Source organism: Calonectris borealis, chromosome 2, assembly GCF_964195595.1.
Source record: "Calonectris borealis chromosome 2, bCalBor7.hap1.2, whole genome shotgun sequence".
NCBI classification, from domain to species: Eukaryota; Metazoa; Chordata; class Aves; order Procellariiformes; family Procellariidae; genus Calonectris; species Calonectris borealis.
In genome coordinates this window covers 63,610,520-63,628,252 of record NC_134313.1, presented here as the reverse complement: position 1 = coordinate 63,628,252, position 17,733 = coordinate 63,610,520, and the positions used below count along the sequence as shown (strand labels likewise).

General features: G+C 36.7%; 1 protein-coding gene across 3 annotated transcripts in view; it reads right to left on the bottom strand.

Moving 5' to 3' along the window:
- Nucleotides 1-301: 301 nt before the first annotated feature.
- SOCS6 (suppressor of cytokine signaling 6) overlaps nt 302-17,733 on the bottom strand; it is a 30,173-nt gene continuing 12,741 nt past the window's right edge. For all 3 annotated transcript variants that reach the window (XM_075142174.1, XM_075142176.1, XM_075142175.1), the window contains one exon: nt 302-6,258. In XM_075142174.1, the coding sequence (XP_074998275.1) occupies nt 4,529-6,133 (1,605 nt within the window). In that variant the 5' untranslated portion in view covers nt 6,134-6,258 and the 3' untranslated portion in view covers nt 302-4,528. The remainder of the gene's footprint in view (nt 6,259-17,733) is intronic.

Sequence of the window (17,733 nt, the reverse complement as noted above, 5' to 3'; positions counted from 1 at the left end):
AGCCAAGAGATGTTATATTACCTTTGAAATGGAGACTTTTGTTATGAAAGACCTTTTAAAAATCATATTCTAGTTATGTTCTGGCAATTTTTCTTCTTGCTTTGAAAAGTAGGAATTAATATCGGTATATAGAAATGTTTTGAAAAGTCAACTAGCAGGGATAAAAAAAAAAGAACAGTTTAAATTATAACTATTAAAATGTAAATGTTTAAGTCAGATGCCCAAATTTTATGATGTCTTTCAATTTTTTTGTTTTAGAACGTCATTAAGATATAGAACACTTCACAAATCTTTTTGTGAATGAAATTTTTATTTACACACTGTATCCAGAAGCAGATACATAAATCCTTATACAATTATTTTTCAAAAATGTGCAAGAAATTACTATAATTTTGTTTACAAACCAAAACACATTAAAATCAATGGACTTTGGATAATTCACTCTGTGGTGTGCTTAGTACAAATAGTGCACACCAGGTCTGAAACAGAGAAAAGTGTAAACTACAGCAATCTGGATTGCAAGTATTAACTTCATGGCACTCCATCATCACTATAAAAATTCTTTAACCCAACATGTATTGATACAAAATTCTTTAAGAATTTTTCATTACCTGTGTAGAATTTAGAACACTCTCCAGATACAACAATGCCGTATTTCCCTTATTATGAACTACCATCTAGCCCATTTTTTATTTATAAAGAATGCTTGCAATTTTTATTCTTTGCAGTCGTAAAAAGATTTTAAGAAATGAAATTGGCAATCATCAATTTATCCATAGCTTAGCTCAGAATTTGGAAGTTCAGTAACAGAGAAATACTTCTCATCAGAATCATAGCCCATATATTGCTGGTATGGTGTTTCAAATTTATAATTCCAGTATTCACATAGATGAAATGCAACAAAACAAAAACTGCACAGATTTCACTTAGCCCAGTAATCAATATTCACAGAAAGAAATTGGCTTTAACAAAATGTAAAGTCAGCTCATCTGAGAACAAAGAGTTTAATTAATAATTGCATTTCTGATCCTTCTGACAGAAAAACATTTTGATAAAAAGATGGCATTCACTATGTCAACAGCAGGATAAGTGCTATATCCTTCAAATAGATCAAAGAATACAAATCACTTTCAGTTGTTTATAACACTGGCTTACAAAAAAAAACAACACAGAGGAAATTGTGCAAATTTATTTTTCCATTTCCAAATACAATGTGTTGTTTTACTCCAATTGGTAAAACAGACAACGTTATCAATAACGTCAATTATTTCAGATGCTCAAAAAAGGAGTTTTATTTCAAAGTCTCATTTTCAAAAACATTTTTCCACAATTCAATTGCATGAAAAGCATGCCTTTTGAACCCTTAAACTGTTGTGCTGAATAAATAGCCATATTTCTACTCTATAAGGATCATAGTCAGTTAGCTTCTATTCCTAGTGTATCTACTTCCAAAGGTCCCCAAACTATCCTCAATCATTTTCCTTTTATATGTCAAGGACACTTTGTTCCTCTAATTTTCATGAAGCAGAAGTCAACACAATTTTCGTGGTTACTCCAAGTACTTCTAAATTGTCTCATAATTAAATGTTACTGTGTTTCTTTTATATTAATCTTTATTATAAGAAATTGTAAGTATCTTTAATGTTTTCAAAGTCATTTTTCTGGGTTCCTTCTGCTGGCTGGCCAGTAACCTCAGCATGAAAAAATACTGTGAGGTTCTGATTAATAAAACCTGTAAAAATAAGTATTTGTGTCTACTTATTACTGATTTAAAGTATTTTGAGCTTAGTAGAAATATCACCATCATTTTTTACTTAGAATCAAAGTGCTATATGGTTCTCACATCCTAGGCCTCAACCACTTTACAGTGTTCCTTCTGTGGAAGCTTTATGGAGGTGGGGGGAGGAACGACAAAGTTAACTTGACCTGATTTAAGTTTGCAGATGAAGAACACAGCAAGGAAGGCAATTCAAAAACTGGATAGCTGAACCAAAGTTTAAAAAAAAAAAAAAGCATCAACACATATGAATGAACAAACTGAAATTTATAAAGGCAAGGGCAAGAAATTTAGCATGTGTGTTCTTGCACGTTTTTCAATTCAGCAATAAGACCAGGATATTATAGCTTCAACTATTTAAGTTTCAATGCAATGACTGCTAAATTAATGCATGTGGCGTAGTATAAACATATGTTTAATGCATTCAATAGTGGTATTAAATGGCAAAGAAAATATTTAGTATACTATAATCTTTCAAAGATTCTGTAGAATGTATAGGCCCTCTAGCTTGTATGGGGAAAGAATTTTTAAAGTGAAGAAAATGCCAGAGGTTTTCTTCCAAAAGTATGCGTCTGAAATCCATAAAAATGATTTTCTTTTTCCTCCCCACAGACGGAATCAGAACACTGTACCATACAATAGGTTATTGTGCCTTTTTGAATAAAGTTAGTGATCCTGATTCGGGGGAGGGGGGGAAAGTCAGTAGAGGAAAAAAAGAAAACAGAATTCACACTTGCATACATATATCTCAATGGCAGAGCCACCAAAGTACGCACATAGACTGCTCTAGATTTTTTTTTAAGTTTAAAACTTTCTCAGACTAAAGAAGAAATCCCTACTCTCCCTCCCTTAAAAGCAAAGGCAGCCTTTATCTACCTTTGATTTTCTTTTTTTATTTTAGTTAAACATTATGGTCAAAAAATAAATTAAAAAAATATAAATTTAGTCTATCAATTCAGGCAACCCAAGATGTAGTGCTATTGCACCACCTTGCAGCAATACTGTATTCATTACTAAAGACTCATTTCAGGGGACAAAAGGCTAGATTAAACAAGGAGAAGAAAATGACCTAAACAAGAAAGCTGTATCAAAGTTGAACAGCCTTTTCTAAGCTGATGTTTCTGACTAGCAACTCCTACTAGAGATGGGGAAAATGACATTCTAAAATACAAAACAGGGGGGCAGAGGCAGGCAAAGCAAGCCTCCCTCCCAAGCCACCCGTGACCTCTTTAACAAGTAACTCATAAAAGTGATAGAACCATGGGGGGAAAAAAACCTGAAACAAAACAGGAAGATGCCATGGATTAACCTTGCATGACAGAAATACTACAGTGTAGAACCTGTACTTCCCACTGAAAGTCTTTTTTTCCCTACAGAAGGTTAGAATAACTGTAAGCTTTTCAAATGCCAGAATCTTTGACAGATATCATAAACATTTACTTAATTGATTCGATATTTCATATGTCAAAACATATTTCATGACAGTAAACTGAAACATTTTCTGCAGTCAAGGTATACCCAAACCTCTTTCCCCCATAATTTCAAAGGCTATGAGAACAGAGCTTTAGAGATGCATTTTAAGTATCCTCCATCCAAGATGTTATCAGTCCTGTTCCTTCCTCCCCAAAGGATATCCAAAAAAAGGGGAAAATGATCCAAAGGACATTAGTGTATTACTGCATTTCTGAAGTGAAAAAAATGCAGAAAATTATAAAACTTCAAGTAGTTTGAGCATATATTGTAGAAATCATCCTATCACAAGTTTTACTCCATCCCTAAAATGGCTTATCAATTTATGTTCCCATAGTAACAATTCCTAGGGTCTTCCTACAAATCCATGAAATTCCCCACCACCACCCCCCAAGTGGAGGTAGGAGGGAAGAGGACAGAAAGAGGGGACCCAGTGGGTGTTAATTTATTTAACTGATGGCATGATTTTAAAAAGTAATATTTGACAAGGCCCCAATACCACAATTTCCTTATAGGTACTACACATCAACTTTCACAGACTTCTTTTTTTTAAAGGCCATTTTTAGAAGGACAAAATACTGAGACAATAAGAAAGCTGAACCAACCTTCTCAAACACGAAATAGTGTACAGACAATACAAGGCTTAGGAGAAAGGTGTTTTTTTTCCAAAGATATGCTGCATAACCATGTTCTTATCACACAGCTCTGTTTATAAGTTCTACATTAGGGCATATCTCTATAGAAATTTATAATTAAGATACTAGGAAATTGTTTTTAACATAGATGTAAATTCTGTGATTTAGAATACCAATATTTTTTTTATCCACAATCATTTTTTTTTCAAACAGGCTATTTCAAAGGAAAAAAAAAATTCCATTCAACAAGTTTCATTTGACTTTTACTTATGGTTGAATACACATGAAATGTGCTTTCAATGCATAAAAATCACAGTGGATAGCAGCAAAGGACTTGGGGGAAATTAAGGAAAATTTGATCATTCACATTGTGATTAATCTGCACATTGATGAAAGATAGCTATTTCACACTTCTAAAAATAAACTTGAGATCATTCTTTCAGAAAAAAAAAAAGGCCCCCCAAAATACACAAAACCCCCCAAAACAAACATAAATCCAAATGCATTACTTTTCTTTTACACACAAAAATGAAGTATTTTTATGGCAGCAAAAGATTTTGATAATAATGAAAGTCTGTAAACTGTAATTCAATCTCTTTTTTTGTTGTTGTTCCCAAAGTGCAAGATGCAAGATTCCCATAAGCTTTCAGTAGTGCTTTTCCTGTAAATAATCCTTCATTTTGTTTGGCAAAGGCAGTTTCTGAATCAGGTCTATTCTGGTGTACTGACGTATTACAAAACGACACAGGTATTGTAAAGAACGCACCTGCATAAACCGAGATACTGGATTTGTCAGTCTCACTGGGTAAGTTGCAGATCCAGGCAGTCGGGATCTCGAATAGCAGAAAGCTCCATTTTCAGAGTCCCTGATTGAATGTTCAATTAAGTCAACTATAGATGTATGCCCCTCCACATCTGGTTGTTCATAAAAGCTAAACCTACCATTTGAGTGTTCAATTCTAGTGTGAAGAGTTTTTCCATGGGAACGAAAACTCAAACTTAAAAGATAACGATCATCAGAACTATCTCGAACGAGAAACGAGCCATCAGGCACATTAGCTAATTTTCCCTCTGCCTCCCAACGTGTAATGGGGCCCCAGTACCATCCTTGTTTTGCAAGTTTTTTCAGTTCTTCTGTGAGACTTGTCACAACCATAGGGCCACTGTTCTGTACAGAATCATAAACTCTTCCAACTCCAGGGGCAGTGTTAGGATCAAAATTCAAATGGCAGCGCATACTTTCAGCCACGTGGGCATCTGTGCCATTCAATCCATTGAAGTTCCTTTGGATTTGATTATTCTGCATTGGAGGTAGCAAAGGTGAGAGTGGAGGGACATCGCTGTGATTAACTCTTGGGCTTTGCAACATGACTCCTGTGGTACCAATCAACAAACCATTCACCGTCTGGTCCACAAAGATATCCGGTGCAACGACTACATCCTGATCCACTTGGCTCTCTTCTTCATGGAAAGCATTTCCCCCCACTTGAGAAGAAACAGTTGAAACTTCCATGGGTGAGGAACTATCCAGACAGTAACTACGTGATCCTTCCAAAGGATACATTCCCTCATCTAAAGGCACAGTATACTGAATGTAGTCCTGAGGCATTAATCCAATAACTACAGGCACATGTTCATCAATATGAAGATGCAAGTCCCCGTTCTGAGACTCTGTATTTTTTAATGCATTGTTTTGTTCCTGGAACACGTTGTCTGACTGCAAGTCATGGAAGTCCTTTCGAACGCCATTCAGTGCTGGGCTTGGATTAGAGGAATGGACCAAGGCCTTGACTTTCACTTCCATTTTGATGCAAGTCTCTTCTGAATTTGTAGGTCGAAGGGGCCACGGAGTTGGACTGTAATGGTGATTACGGAGGGAAGTGGATCTCAGAGGTCTTTGAGCTCGCACATCTTTGAAGGTTATTGGAGCAGATGAAGAAGAAAAGGTGTCATCATCTGCAGAGCTTACAGATGGTGTGCTGCCTTTGCCTTTCTGTTTTTGTTTTGCTGAAAGCCTCCTTTTTAACGTACCCATTAAGCTTTCACTTTTTGATCTATTTTTGCCTCCTTTTTCATCTTCACTATTGACTTCACAGCTAGCCAAATCTTTACCATAGCAGCTGCCAAACAAGGAGTCATCTTTTCCAAATTCACTTAACGATGGCTGCTGAACCACTACAAAGTCGCTTTCATCTTTACTTTTATTTAAGTTAAAGGACTTGCGAATTGTTTTGAGACTAATTTTCTTCATTATGACAAGTTACCACGTCTGGCTGATCAGCAGTGCTTGTGGTGATATAGCCCTAACACATGCAGAGCAGCTTCTGCTTCATTTATGTGATTTATCCAGCCTCATTTAACTTCAAGAGCCATTTCCTGGAAACAAATAAAAACCAATTAATTTCACAAAAGAAATATTTTTAAAATTATCCATAAGGGTCTCCCCCTCTCCAAACAAAACAGAAATTGCAGTTCTTAAGTAATGGGCATTAAATAAAAGTAAATACAGAGATCTGATCTAGAAACCAATCAGGATCAAAAAATGAATCTCCTACATCTGCCTTGGAGATTTCCACAACTTTTTTCTGCTTTTAGCATGCTATTTTTTAAATATACACACACATTACATCACACTCATAGGCATATATATTTAATGCACATATATAAAATTTTCAAGCACAGAAACATCCCTCTCTTTCAGAAGGCTCCTAAAAAAATCCCAACAAAAATAACTATAGAAGATAAAACTATAGAAGATATTCTATCCAACAGGATTCCTACGTATCACTTAAACTGTGACCTAACTGTGACCTAAAAACATGGTCTTACAAGGTCATACTTTCTTTACAAGGAAAGTTGAGCAACATTCAAATAGTTACATAATTACAGGAAAACTAACTCCAGTCAAAAAATAGAGAGAAATTAACAGCAAAGTAACATCTGTCCAGAGCAAAGCATAGAAGTCCTCTCCTGAACGTCTATGAAAGAAAACTGATTTCCAAACTGTGTTTTAGGTATAGAGGAGGTCACATCACAGGCTGTCCTTGCCTAGTACTATTAGAGCTTTTCTTCCTCCAGTACTTCTGCCAAGACTAAGTGGACACATCTGCTCAAGTCCCAGTCAACTCCTCCCACCTGGTGTCTTCCAGAATCATGTACCCATCCCCTCCATAAATCTGACTTTTCAGCTTGTTTTTTTTTTTTTTCTTGGGGTTTGTTTTTTTGAGTTTGTTTTTTGGGTTTTGGGGGGTTTGTTTGTTTGTTTTTAATTTTTAATGTCAGTTAGACCTTCCAAAGCAAGCAGCTCTGCAGAGAGGGGAAGAACAAGAAGGGAAAGAGAACAGAGGGAAGTTGCTGCTGCCACAGAAGTAGGTACTACAATTAGTACTAGCCATTTTTCTACGTACCTCCAAATATGTGTTATGTTAGCAGCACAAACTGCAGCAGCAAGCCTGGCTCCAGGCTAAGCATGGCAAGCTGGAGGAGTTTAGGAATCTTTCAAGAAATTCTTGAAAGTTTGGGGGACTGAGGAGAAAGTAAAACAGCCCTTATGTACGCCCTTCCCACTTTTTTCCCATGGTATCACAATACAAGTAACTGAGAAAAATAGTACCATGAACTGAAATAAGTTTTATCAACTAAACAATATGATTTTCTTAAATAATCATTAAAAATTGCATAAAAGCATGTAAGGAGAATGATTACTATAATCAAACAGCAGTCCATTGACTATTAACTCTTGTCCAGCCCAACTTTTGTGGTCCTCAAGTACACAAAGGCTGAAGAATCTTATCCAAAGCAAACTAAAAGACAATGCAAGGCATCTAAGGATTCTGAACTTCAAATATCTTGAAAATTTTTAAGTAAAGCCGTGCTGCTGGGGGGTTGAACACTGTTCTCAAACAGCAGAAGCACTAAAGCTTGATTTACTCGGATTTGTACCCTAGTCCTATCTTCAAATTCCCTGCATTATCTGCATCACCGTACCTCGAAGACCTGTTCTGTCTTTGCCAAAACCTCCAACATTTCCCAAGTCCATCTTTAGAGTATCTTCTGCTCTTTTTCTTAACTACCAAACTAAACAGTACTTTCCTTTCCTTTCTCTTAATGGGGAGAAGCTAAAAGGTTTCTCTTCTGCCTGTAAACTGATTTACTTGCCATCAGCAACGAACAAACATGCCCAAAAACCTTGTTTCCTAAACAAACAAACAAAAGATGAAGAACCAGCTCTTGTTATAAACGAATATTAAAACCTTAAAAAACAGGACCAGTATTTTATTAGAATTTCACTGCTTACTTTCCACTTTTAACATGACTCCTGCGGTACCTGGAGTCCTGACACCTTAAAAACCACATTCCACTTACACAATCTGAAGATGATACCGAGATATGCATATGTATTTTCAAAAGTTAGGACACTACTTTTATTTTCCTTATGACACATACGTGCAGAACCGTAAAATTTCATGTTTTAAAATACTGATATTTAATATGAGCTCCATATGTTTGGAATAATTGGGAAGTATGGAAGTACTGAAAACCAAACATGAGGAGAATACATTTAGTGGGTTTTATATGCCTGAAATCTGGTGTATCAGAATAACTGACAAAGTACAGTAATTAAGAAAAAGCTAAATACAGATAAAGGGAGAGTTACATGTAAATTAAAAGTAGACTCAAAATGCCTTGTTGACCCTTCTATTCCTAAACCATTTGGATTTTCCCATCTTACCAATTTACACTCCTCTTTTTATCGTATGTAACTAAATGAACCTACAAAATGAGTGAAAAATATAACTTCAGGATTCTATGTTGCTCCTAAACTGACAAAGTCAGAGTATTTGTTCATTTGATGAATTTAACTGTGCCTTTGTGCATGTAGTACCAGAAGCCTGAGAACCCTCACATTAGCCCCGCTTGTGAAACCCACAGTGCTCTCTCCCCAAATGCTTCTGACGGACATCTACAAGCTGATACTATTTGAACTTTACCAGATACATTTCCCCACCCTTGTAGGAAGTACATCATACTGTTTGCAATTCCTAACCCTAGAAAACCAAGCATGAAAATAAAATCTGCCTTCTAAGCTAGGGAGAGAAATAAAAGAACATTATCACATTGCTGATTGGGGAGAGTACATGTATAGAGCCCCAAACTGTCTGGTTCACCATTTTTTTTTTATTGGTGTGTTTCAAAAGAATTAATTACCTAAAATTTGACTCAAGGAACTATGTTTCTTCAGCTTCTCCATAACTAAAAGACTAAGCAAGTCACTCGAAAGAACAGGTTTTTATCACATGCTAGTCTTTCTGTATCAAAATGTGGGTTTTTTTAACAAATGAAAATCCACAACCTAAAAATAATCTCAACAGATAAATCTCTATGGCAGCATATAGAGGAATCAAAATTTTGTACTTTCAGAGTGACTACTGAGCCCACTTGAGCAAAAACTGTTTTACATCTGTCAGCCTACCTTAGTAGCCAATATCTTTATCAAGCAAAATGCATGATTGTCCAAATGCACAACTCATTACTTCTATCATTGTAACATTTCATATAAAGAAATAATAAAGGTTTGAAGGTCAAACATAAACCACATAAACAACATGCATATATCCAGAAATCCAGCTCATTCACCCAAGAAAAGATGATAAAATCTAGTGAATGACAGTCTGGGTCAAAGCTCTGATGTAAACTGAACACACCCACAGATGAGAGCAAGCCTCTAAACAAGTCTTCCATGTGAGAATCGCTCTACTTTATAACATCTCTTGCACATATTTTATCCAAGAAATGAGAAAGCAAATACACTCTGAAGTCAAATACCCTAATTGATCCAGATACTCTCCTTTCTTTGCACATACTTAAAAAGTACCAGTAATTCGGCACTGCATATTAATGTGTTTAAAAGTGCTGTATAAACAACCCTCAATATAAGATACACTCATACACTTGCAAGTGTAGAATTTTCCACTGTCTACATCTAGAAGAGCTGAAACAGAAGAGCCCAGCATGCACCCCTTCCTGGAATCCATTAAAATGAGCTACTCAACCTCAGCACCGCAACAGCTTCGCTAGTATTCTGTACGAATTATGGCACCACTTAAGTCTCCCACTGATGTGCTCTTCCAGTGCCATCTGCTGTACAGCGCATTTAGACAGCCCAACTAGTGACACCTCTAGAAATTCTCTGGCAGGTACTTGCGACTATAAACAGACTCTGAACTATGCCAATGTACCTCCCAAAGCCTGGTGGCTACGTACGCAGAAATACCTGGAACAGGCAGATTGAAAATGGATTAATCAGACCCAGAAAGAGAATGAGATGTTAACACACGGAATAAAGAGTCAGAATGAAATTCTGACTTACGAACTTTCATCACAAATTCTGCATCTTGGAATCTTTAAGATTATGCAGGTTGACAAAACACAGGCCTGCTGACAAAAATTACCTGGACTACCAGATTACTACCCAGCAAACACCATGGTCCCCTTTGTGTTTATAAAAAACAATTAAAACTAAATTTGCACACCTCATTTTGAAGTGAAGAACAACACGTAGCAATCACATACAAATGTGAAATTATTAGTTTAAGAGGTTTAAAGCTAGAAGTTTACTCTCCAGACTCTCAGAAATCTGAAGAGCAGGTCACGCAATCATATATTAATTGTTATTATGGTGGCCAGCACCAATTTATGAAAAACTATGAAAGCTTAAAAAAAAAAGTTTGTGCAAATCTAGTATGAATATTCAACACTTCAGAGTAGTTTCAATTTGATGCTGCAAAATGGTTTCAATGGACTGTAATCATATAGCTATCTCAATGCAGTGTTTGCAAAAGTACACCAACAAAAAGTTTGATTATTTGTATTTATATGGCCTTTATTCGTTTCTTATCTTTTTCACACTTTTAGGTTAGGTGCACTCATTTCCAGAGACAAGTACTATAAACAATGTTGACAGAATACACTACTAGAGAAATAAAATAGCATTAACTTTTAAGAGTTAGGACAGAAACCATCATACTGGAAACACAGAGCAAAATACAACTCATGGTTGAACAAAGAATTGGGTTTTAAAATTTTTTAATAAAAATACCATCACAAAAATGGCTTGGAACTTATTAATCAATGCTGCTTCAGATAACATAGGCTTTCCTAAAATAAATGTTAATCTGCTCATTTATTGCCACAAGTGAAACAGTAAAGCATTAAACTTTTGTTTTTTTGAACCCACAGATGCATTTTTCCTGAGAAGTCTGGCTATCCATTAGAAATATATAATCCTTATTCTTATACTGAATCGTAGTAAGACTTAAATCATTTACAAATTCAAGTCAAGCAGATCTTGCTTCAGAACGTTTGGCACAACCGTGCATGGAGCTAAACTGTCTACAATAGACAGTTGAGGAACAATCATGAAAAATATGTATCTGGAGATTTAGAAGTTCCCACGTGACGAAAAGAAAAAGCTTTTTCACCACGAAGACAGTTGGGCAGTAGAAGACGTTCCCCAGAGACGTTGTGTAGTCTCCATCCTTGTAGGCTTCTAAGATCCAACCACACAGGGCCTGAAGAAACTTTGTCTGATCTCAGGGCTGAGAGAAGGTTGGACTTGAAAAATCCTGAGGTCCTTTTCAAACTCAATTATTCTACAGTTCTATGACTTTAAAAATTGCAAGCTGTCTTAAATTTAGTTAAACGTAATATTTTAGATTTATTTTTAATAAAAATTCATGTTTGAAAATATCTAGGAACTTAATTTCCAACTTCAATGCAGTACCACAGATTTGTTAACTATTTCTACCGTTGAGCAGAAGAACATTCAGCTTATGAAGAAAATGTAAAAGCTAGAATTAACTGCAAATGTTCTACTACAGAGAGTTTTTCTTCCATGGAATCATAGCACATATACTTCAAATTTATTGTATTTTTAACATAATTACTTATATTAAGAAAATAACTAAAAATACCTTGAAACTGAAAAAAGTTTCTGCGTTCCTGGGGCATGACAAGCACCAGGTTTTCATTACAGTCAGATAATGAAGCCTAGTCTAATTATCTGTAGAAGTATGAGGTGTTGTTCCCCTGCTGCCCCTGAACTCTTGCTGAAATATATTCATGCATTACTTGGAAGGTTGTTTCAACAGCATCTTAAGATAACAGAGATTTAAAGTGCTATATTTTGGAAATTCCTAAATATCTAAATTTATTCCAGAATTCCTAAATCTATTGATGTAAATTACTAAGAAGTTGTTCTCCATACCTGTTCCCATTAATTTTACTTTAATAATGAAGTCTGTATCACTAGAAGTTATTTCTTCAAAACAGGAACAGCAAATATTGACTCAAGATATTTCCATCTATGTACTTGTAGTTTCAGTCTATATGAGCACAGAAACTACACATAAAATACTCATTAAGTAAAGAGAGATTAAATACCTATTTCAAACACTATCAGTTTCTGATAGAACATATACACTACAAGGCAGCTTTCTCACTATACATGCCATTAGAATACTGAAGATGGTGAGGTTTTTCCCTTCCCTGAACTTCAAGTAAATTCCTACATTGTATTGCTCTGTAATATGAATAGTCTTTAAATGAAGTAATCTAAATTCCATTGCATACTCTTGTATCTTGAAAACAACAAAAAAGGTAGATGGGTTTAGTAGTGGCTTGCTTGGTAATGGATGAACGTTGTTTTAATATAAGATTGCGAATTTTATAAAAGCCCATCCTCTCCTGCGTACCTGCTTTTCTAGTGAGTGTGGAGAAGCTCAGATGCACACGTTCATATAAAATTGGAACAAGGTTAAAAAGAAAAGAAAAGTTCATCTGACAGTACTTCGTACTCTTCAAGAGTACTTAAAGCCTCCTATTTTTAAGCTAACTAATCAAAGACCTGAACACCAACTAGATGTTATTCACCACGAATTTAGACTTCCACCCTCTAAGATCTGAACAGCTGAGGAAAGTACTGTCTAGAGACCAATATAATTTAGTAGGTATTACACAGATTACAATTTAAAACAAACAAAAAACCCCAACAGTAAGTCTGGTGTTTTTTTTCCCTCCTTTTACAAAGCTTAAAGGGAAAACAGTCTATGGGCACTAACGTTCTAACACGATACAGAGTAATCCTAATCACTATTAGCAACCTTTAGCAGAGCATAAGCAAGGTATGCCTTTGGTAATAAGCAGAAAAGTAGGGTAAAATAATAATGAAAACTTGACACAAAGGGATTTTTCTTCACCACCATTAGTGGAATTAACTGTATGCAAAACTAGGAACAGAACCACTGAAGAAGTCCGAAGACCTTGACTGCTCGCCTCTGGCCTGCTGTTGAAAAAGGATGTCCCTTAACATCTGGATTTCCCTGACTTTTTTTTTCTTTTTTTTCCCTCCTTCTTCTTTCTCCTTTAAACACCACTTAATCCATGGCTGCTTGCAGTAAGTCCTGTTCTTCTTTCCCATATTTGGTTGCAGGACAGAATATTTCTATCTGATTGGTAGTTTTCCTCTGGGGAGTAACTGAAGAGTGTTAAATGGCATCTTTGCATTACAGTTCATCTGTGTACATAGAGTCTTGTAACTACAATAATCTCATCACTACAATAGCCAAAACCAGTTACTAACGCTAACAGTCCTCACCCAAGATTACATCTCCCTTACACAAGGATGGCAGATCGGGATGCATGTCTGCTCCCGAGCTACCACAGACACACTAGCCTGGTATATTAAACTCAAATCAGCTCCAGTTGATATCAGCATACAGCACCATCAGACCAGTATTGCTGCTGGAGTAGGAAACCCTGGGGGAGCTGGGTGGCTGACAGCCAGCACAGTGACTGCTTCAGCCACTCCTGCTACATCTCTCACCGACTGGGAATCAACACCTGAACAGGGAACAAAGCAGAAGGTACTTTTTATACATTTATTAAAATACTGGCACAAGTACCACCTTTCACCACTTTCTTTTAAGCAGACATCCGATAACAAAGTATACTGCAAACAAAATTTTTCAAGCCTGCTGAAAAACTCCAGGGAAAAAGAAAGCCACAACTTGGCTCTAAGACCCTGATGAACTGTGAGGGGAAAATGAGCAAACAAAAATAACCCAGCAGATCAATGTATGTCAAGTCACTGAAAAAGAAAAAAGTGAAACATTTTTGCTGAGTCAAATGAGAGAAGTCAAAGAAACCTGATGTGTGTAGTCCATGTGCATTTGTTTCATTGCAGGAAATCACATCCATTGAGTGCAAATAAACCTTTGTTTTTCTTTTTCACATAGCTGTGCAGAAGCAGACAAAGAATGAGAATAATGCTCAGTCAGGCTCAGTTTTCATTTCTTGCTATTCTACAAGACTGCAGCAGCCAGCCTTGCAACAGGCTCTCTGTCAGCAAAAATTAAGTTTAGCTTCATAAGCAAAGGTTAGTTTTCCTGGGAGATGATGTATGAGAATTCCCTTCCGAATAAGGGTCCGTCCCACTTCTCCATCCTGACAGAAGGTGGATACACCAAAACCTTTCTCCTCAGTTGTAAGGTATGGTGGTACCCTCAGCACAATAATAAGGAGGACTTTATGTTTATCTAAGATATTTATGCAATCCTGTTCGACCTTAATACAGTTAAGTTAGGGGTCTGAGAAAAGCTGCAAGACTGCAATGCTCTACAAACCAACTTCTCATTTAGCAGTAAGGATCAACATCATGCTCCGTAAAAAGGAATACTTTTTAAAACAATTTTGCTGTAAGATTTTTGTAGTTACCTGTAGAAGCCAGTATACAATTTACAATAATAAACTGCCTTTGGCAAGGAACAGATTCTGTGCCTACTTTTTTGAGAACAACAAAAGTGTCTGAAATGAATATAGGGAAAACAAAAAGAAGAATGGGAAAGACATTCAGTAAAAACAAAAAATTTGCATTTCTGTGCTTCTTTTTATGGAGAAGTATGCACAAATGCCTAAATCCTGGAACACATGTTGAAAAGAATATAACCTATCTAATTATACGGATGCAGGCACCAAAACCCAATTCTAAACGCAGCTTGTTTCTGAATCCCGATGCATTTCAAAAGGTAATTTTAGAAAAGCTGTCCATCCATTTAAAGCATACGCCAGAAAGACAGAAATAATAAACCAGACCATTCTCTCAAAGCGATTTTTGTGGTCAGCAATAATCTGACCGTTCTTTTAATATTAGTGACTAAACAACATAATTGTGAGAAATAGTTTTCCAGCCCTTCCCAAAAAAGGAAAGAAAACACTTAGCAGACATGCAACAGCTGAATATTACCACTTCATATTGACTTGTATTGATGTTGGTTTCGCTTTCGAAGTTTATGTTGGGCTACTTCAGGCTAGTGTTTCTACAGCAAGCAGAGAAACGCTGTCACTGTGTGCAAAACATTAACAACGCCAGCTGAAAAGGGCCTGCTGCCGACAGATATTTTGATGAGGAGACATAAAACAGGTACCATGAATGATCTTTCCTACAGCGCTATCAGAACAGCCGTTCAGCTTCTCAGGCCAAACCTCTGCCACCGATCAACCCCCCAGTACGCAGGGCATGTACCAAACAGGCAATTCAAGAAATACACCACTCAGTTAACACGTGTACGTGCTTGTCTGCATCCAGGAAAATAATGCTAGAAAAGAAAGGAAGACACTGTGAGGGGAAAGAGGAAAACACAGGAAAAGTAACAGAAAGAGAAGCCTCGTACCGTATTTCTGCTGAAGATTATAAAGGTTTTCACAGGATCACCATAGACTTCACTACAAACATTTGGTATAAACATTTGGTTTTTTTAATGTTGCTATTCTCCCTAAATTACAAGCTGTTAATTTGTTATAATCATCGTGTTTGCTTCTGCCTGTCCAATTCACCTGATGTGAAAATGAAAAGAGAGGAAGTAGCATTTACACACGGTAGCACCAAGCAAGTATGACTGTCTCCTGGTTTCGGCTGGGATAGAATTGATTTTCCTCCTAGCAGCTGGTATAGTGTTGTGTTTTGGATTTAGTATGAGAATAATGTGATAACACACCAATGTTTTAGTTGTTGCTGAGCAGTGCGTATACTAAGTCAAAGGCTTTTCAGCTTCCCATGCTCTGTCAGCGAGGAGGTGCACAAGAAGTTGGGAGGGGGCACAGCTAGGACAGCTGACCCAAATTGGCCAAAGGGATATTCCATACCATATGACATCACGCTCAGTGTATGAACTGGGGGGAGTTGGTGGGGGGGCTGCTCAGGGACTGGCTGGGCATCGGTCAGTGAGTGGCAAGCAGCTGCATCACCTGTTTTTCCTGGGCTTTGTTTCTCTCTCTTTTTGTTGTTTTCCTTTTCATTACGATTTTTTTATTATTATTATTATTATTATTTTATTTCAATCATTAAACTGTTCTTATCTCAACCCACAAGTTTTCTTACTTTTGCCCTTCTGATTCTCTCCCCCATTCCATCGGTGGGGGGTGAGCGAGCGGCTGTGCAGTGCTTGGTTGCCGACCGGGGTTAAACCACGACAGACTCTTAATGATAATTACGCTTTCCTTCAGGTACAACATGGGATACTCTCTTCTTGAGGAGCAGAAATGAAAAACCTAAGCAATACATCAGGAGAGCTATAAAGTCACATTCACAGCAAAAAAAAAAATTGGAAAAAAAAAAAACCCACAACAAAGTTAAACCTAACTTTTATTTTAAATACCTCACTAGCCACACTATCTAGCCAACAGGTGGCTTCATAGCACGTATTTGTAAAACTGGTATCTTGACCAGCAAGTTGTAAACTGCTCACCTTCCCACTTCCATTTATGCTTATCTGACAGACAACCAGAAACATACATGATTGGCCTTTGTTCCTACAAATAATATTCACCTGGCATCAAAGGTATGCAAAAATAGGAAAAAAAAATTCTGCACAAATTATTTCAGGTAGTACAATTACTTTTAAAATATCCAGAAAGAAAAAAACCCACATCTTTGTAAAAATACCCCGAAAACTTATTAAGAACATGCTTTTCTTCAAGCAATAATCCAAATTTAGTTATCTAATCTATTCCACTAATAGCAAAAGAAATACTGTTAAACTCTAAAAGAGAAATTTATTCCACACAGATTTGTCTAACACATGCACAAGCTGAAACAAAAGCAGCTGAAACAAAATAAATAGAGACTGGTTTGAAAATTCACTATCCAGAAAAAGCGGATTCTGCTTTTCCTCCGTATCAAGCACAGTCATGTTCTACAATTGGAGGACCCGTGCTTGAAGTAAGATTCATTTTCCTATTTTTCAGCTTCTCTAGAAAGCCTGAACAAATGGCAATACACTGCAAGTCTTATGCTGCTCTTGTACCTACCATTCTGCCTTGGATCTCACAACTGATGATGGCTGCACCTGTGGCTTCAAATTAACCTCAGCTGGGTTAATTTCTGACTGGGGCTGAATTCCATTTAAATTCATATGACTAGGTAGGATCTCTGAGTTCTTTGCAACTATCACCCCCACCACTTCTACCACGCTATTTTCAATAACAACAAAAGCTTTCTTTCATTAGAAGATAACACTCTATCCTCTCAGTTTAAGCTAAGATGCAGCAATCCTTTATAATGCAGTTAACCCTCTACATAAATGTAAGGATTAAGTGGACCCATTTATGGTCTGAGGGGAAAGGGAGCACAGTGCCTCGATTAGAGAAATAAACGCGGAAAGATCTCTCCCACAGCATCTCTACAGCGTTCGCACATGGAGAGGAATCTTCAAGCATGCCGAGGAGGAAGAAGCAGTTAATAAGGACACTCCTCAGAACCACAGAGAGGAAGGGACTGGTCTCTGGTTTGGGACT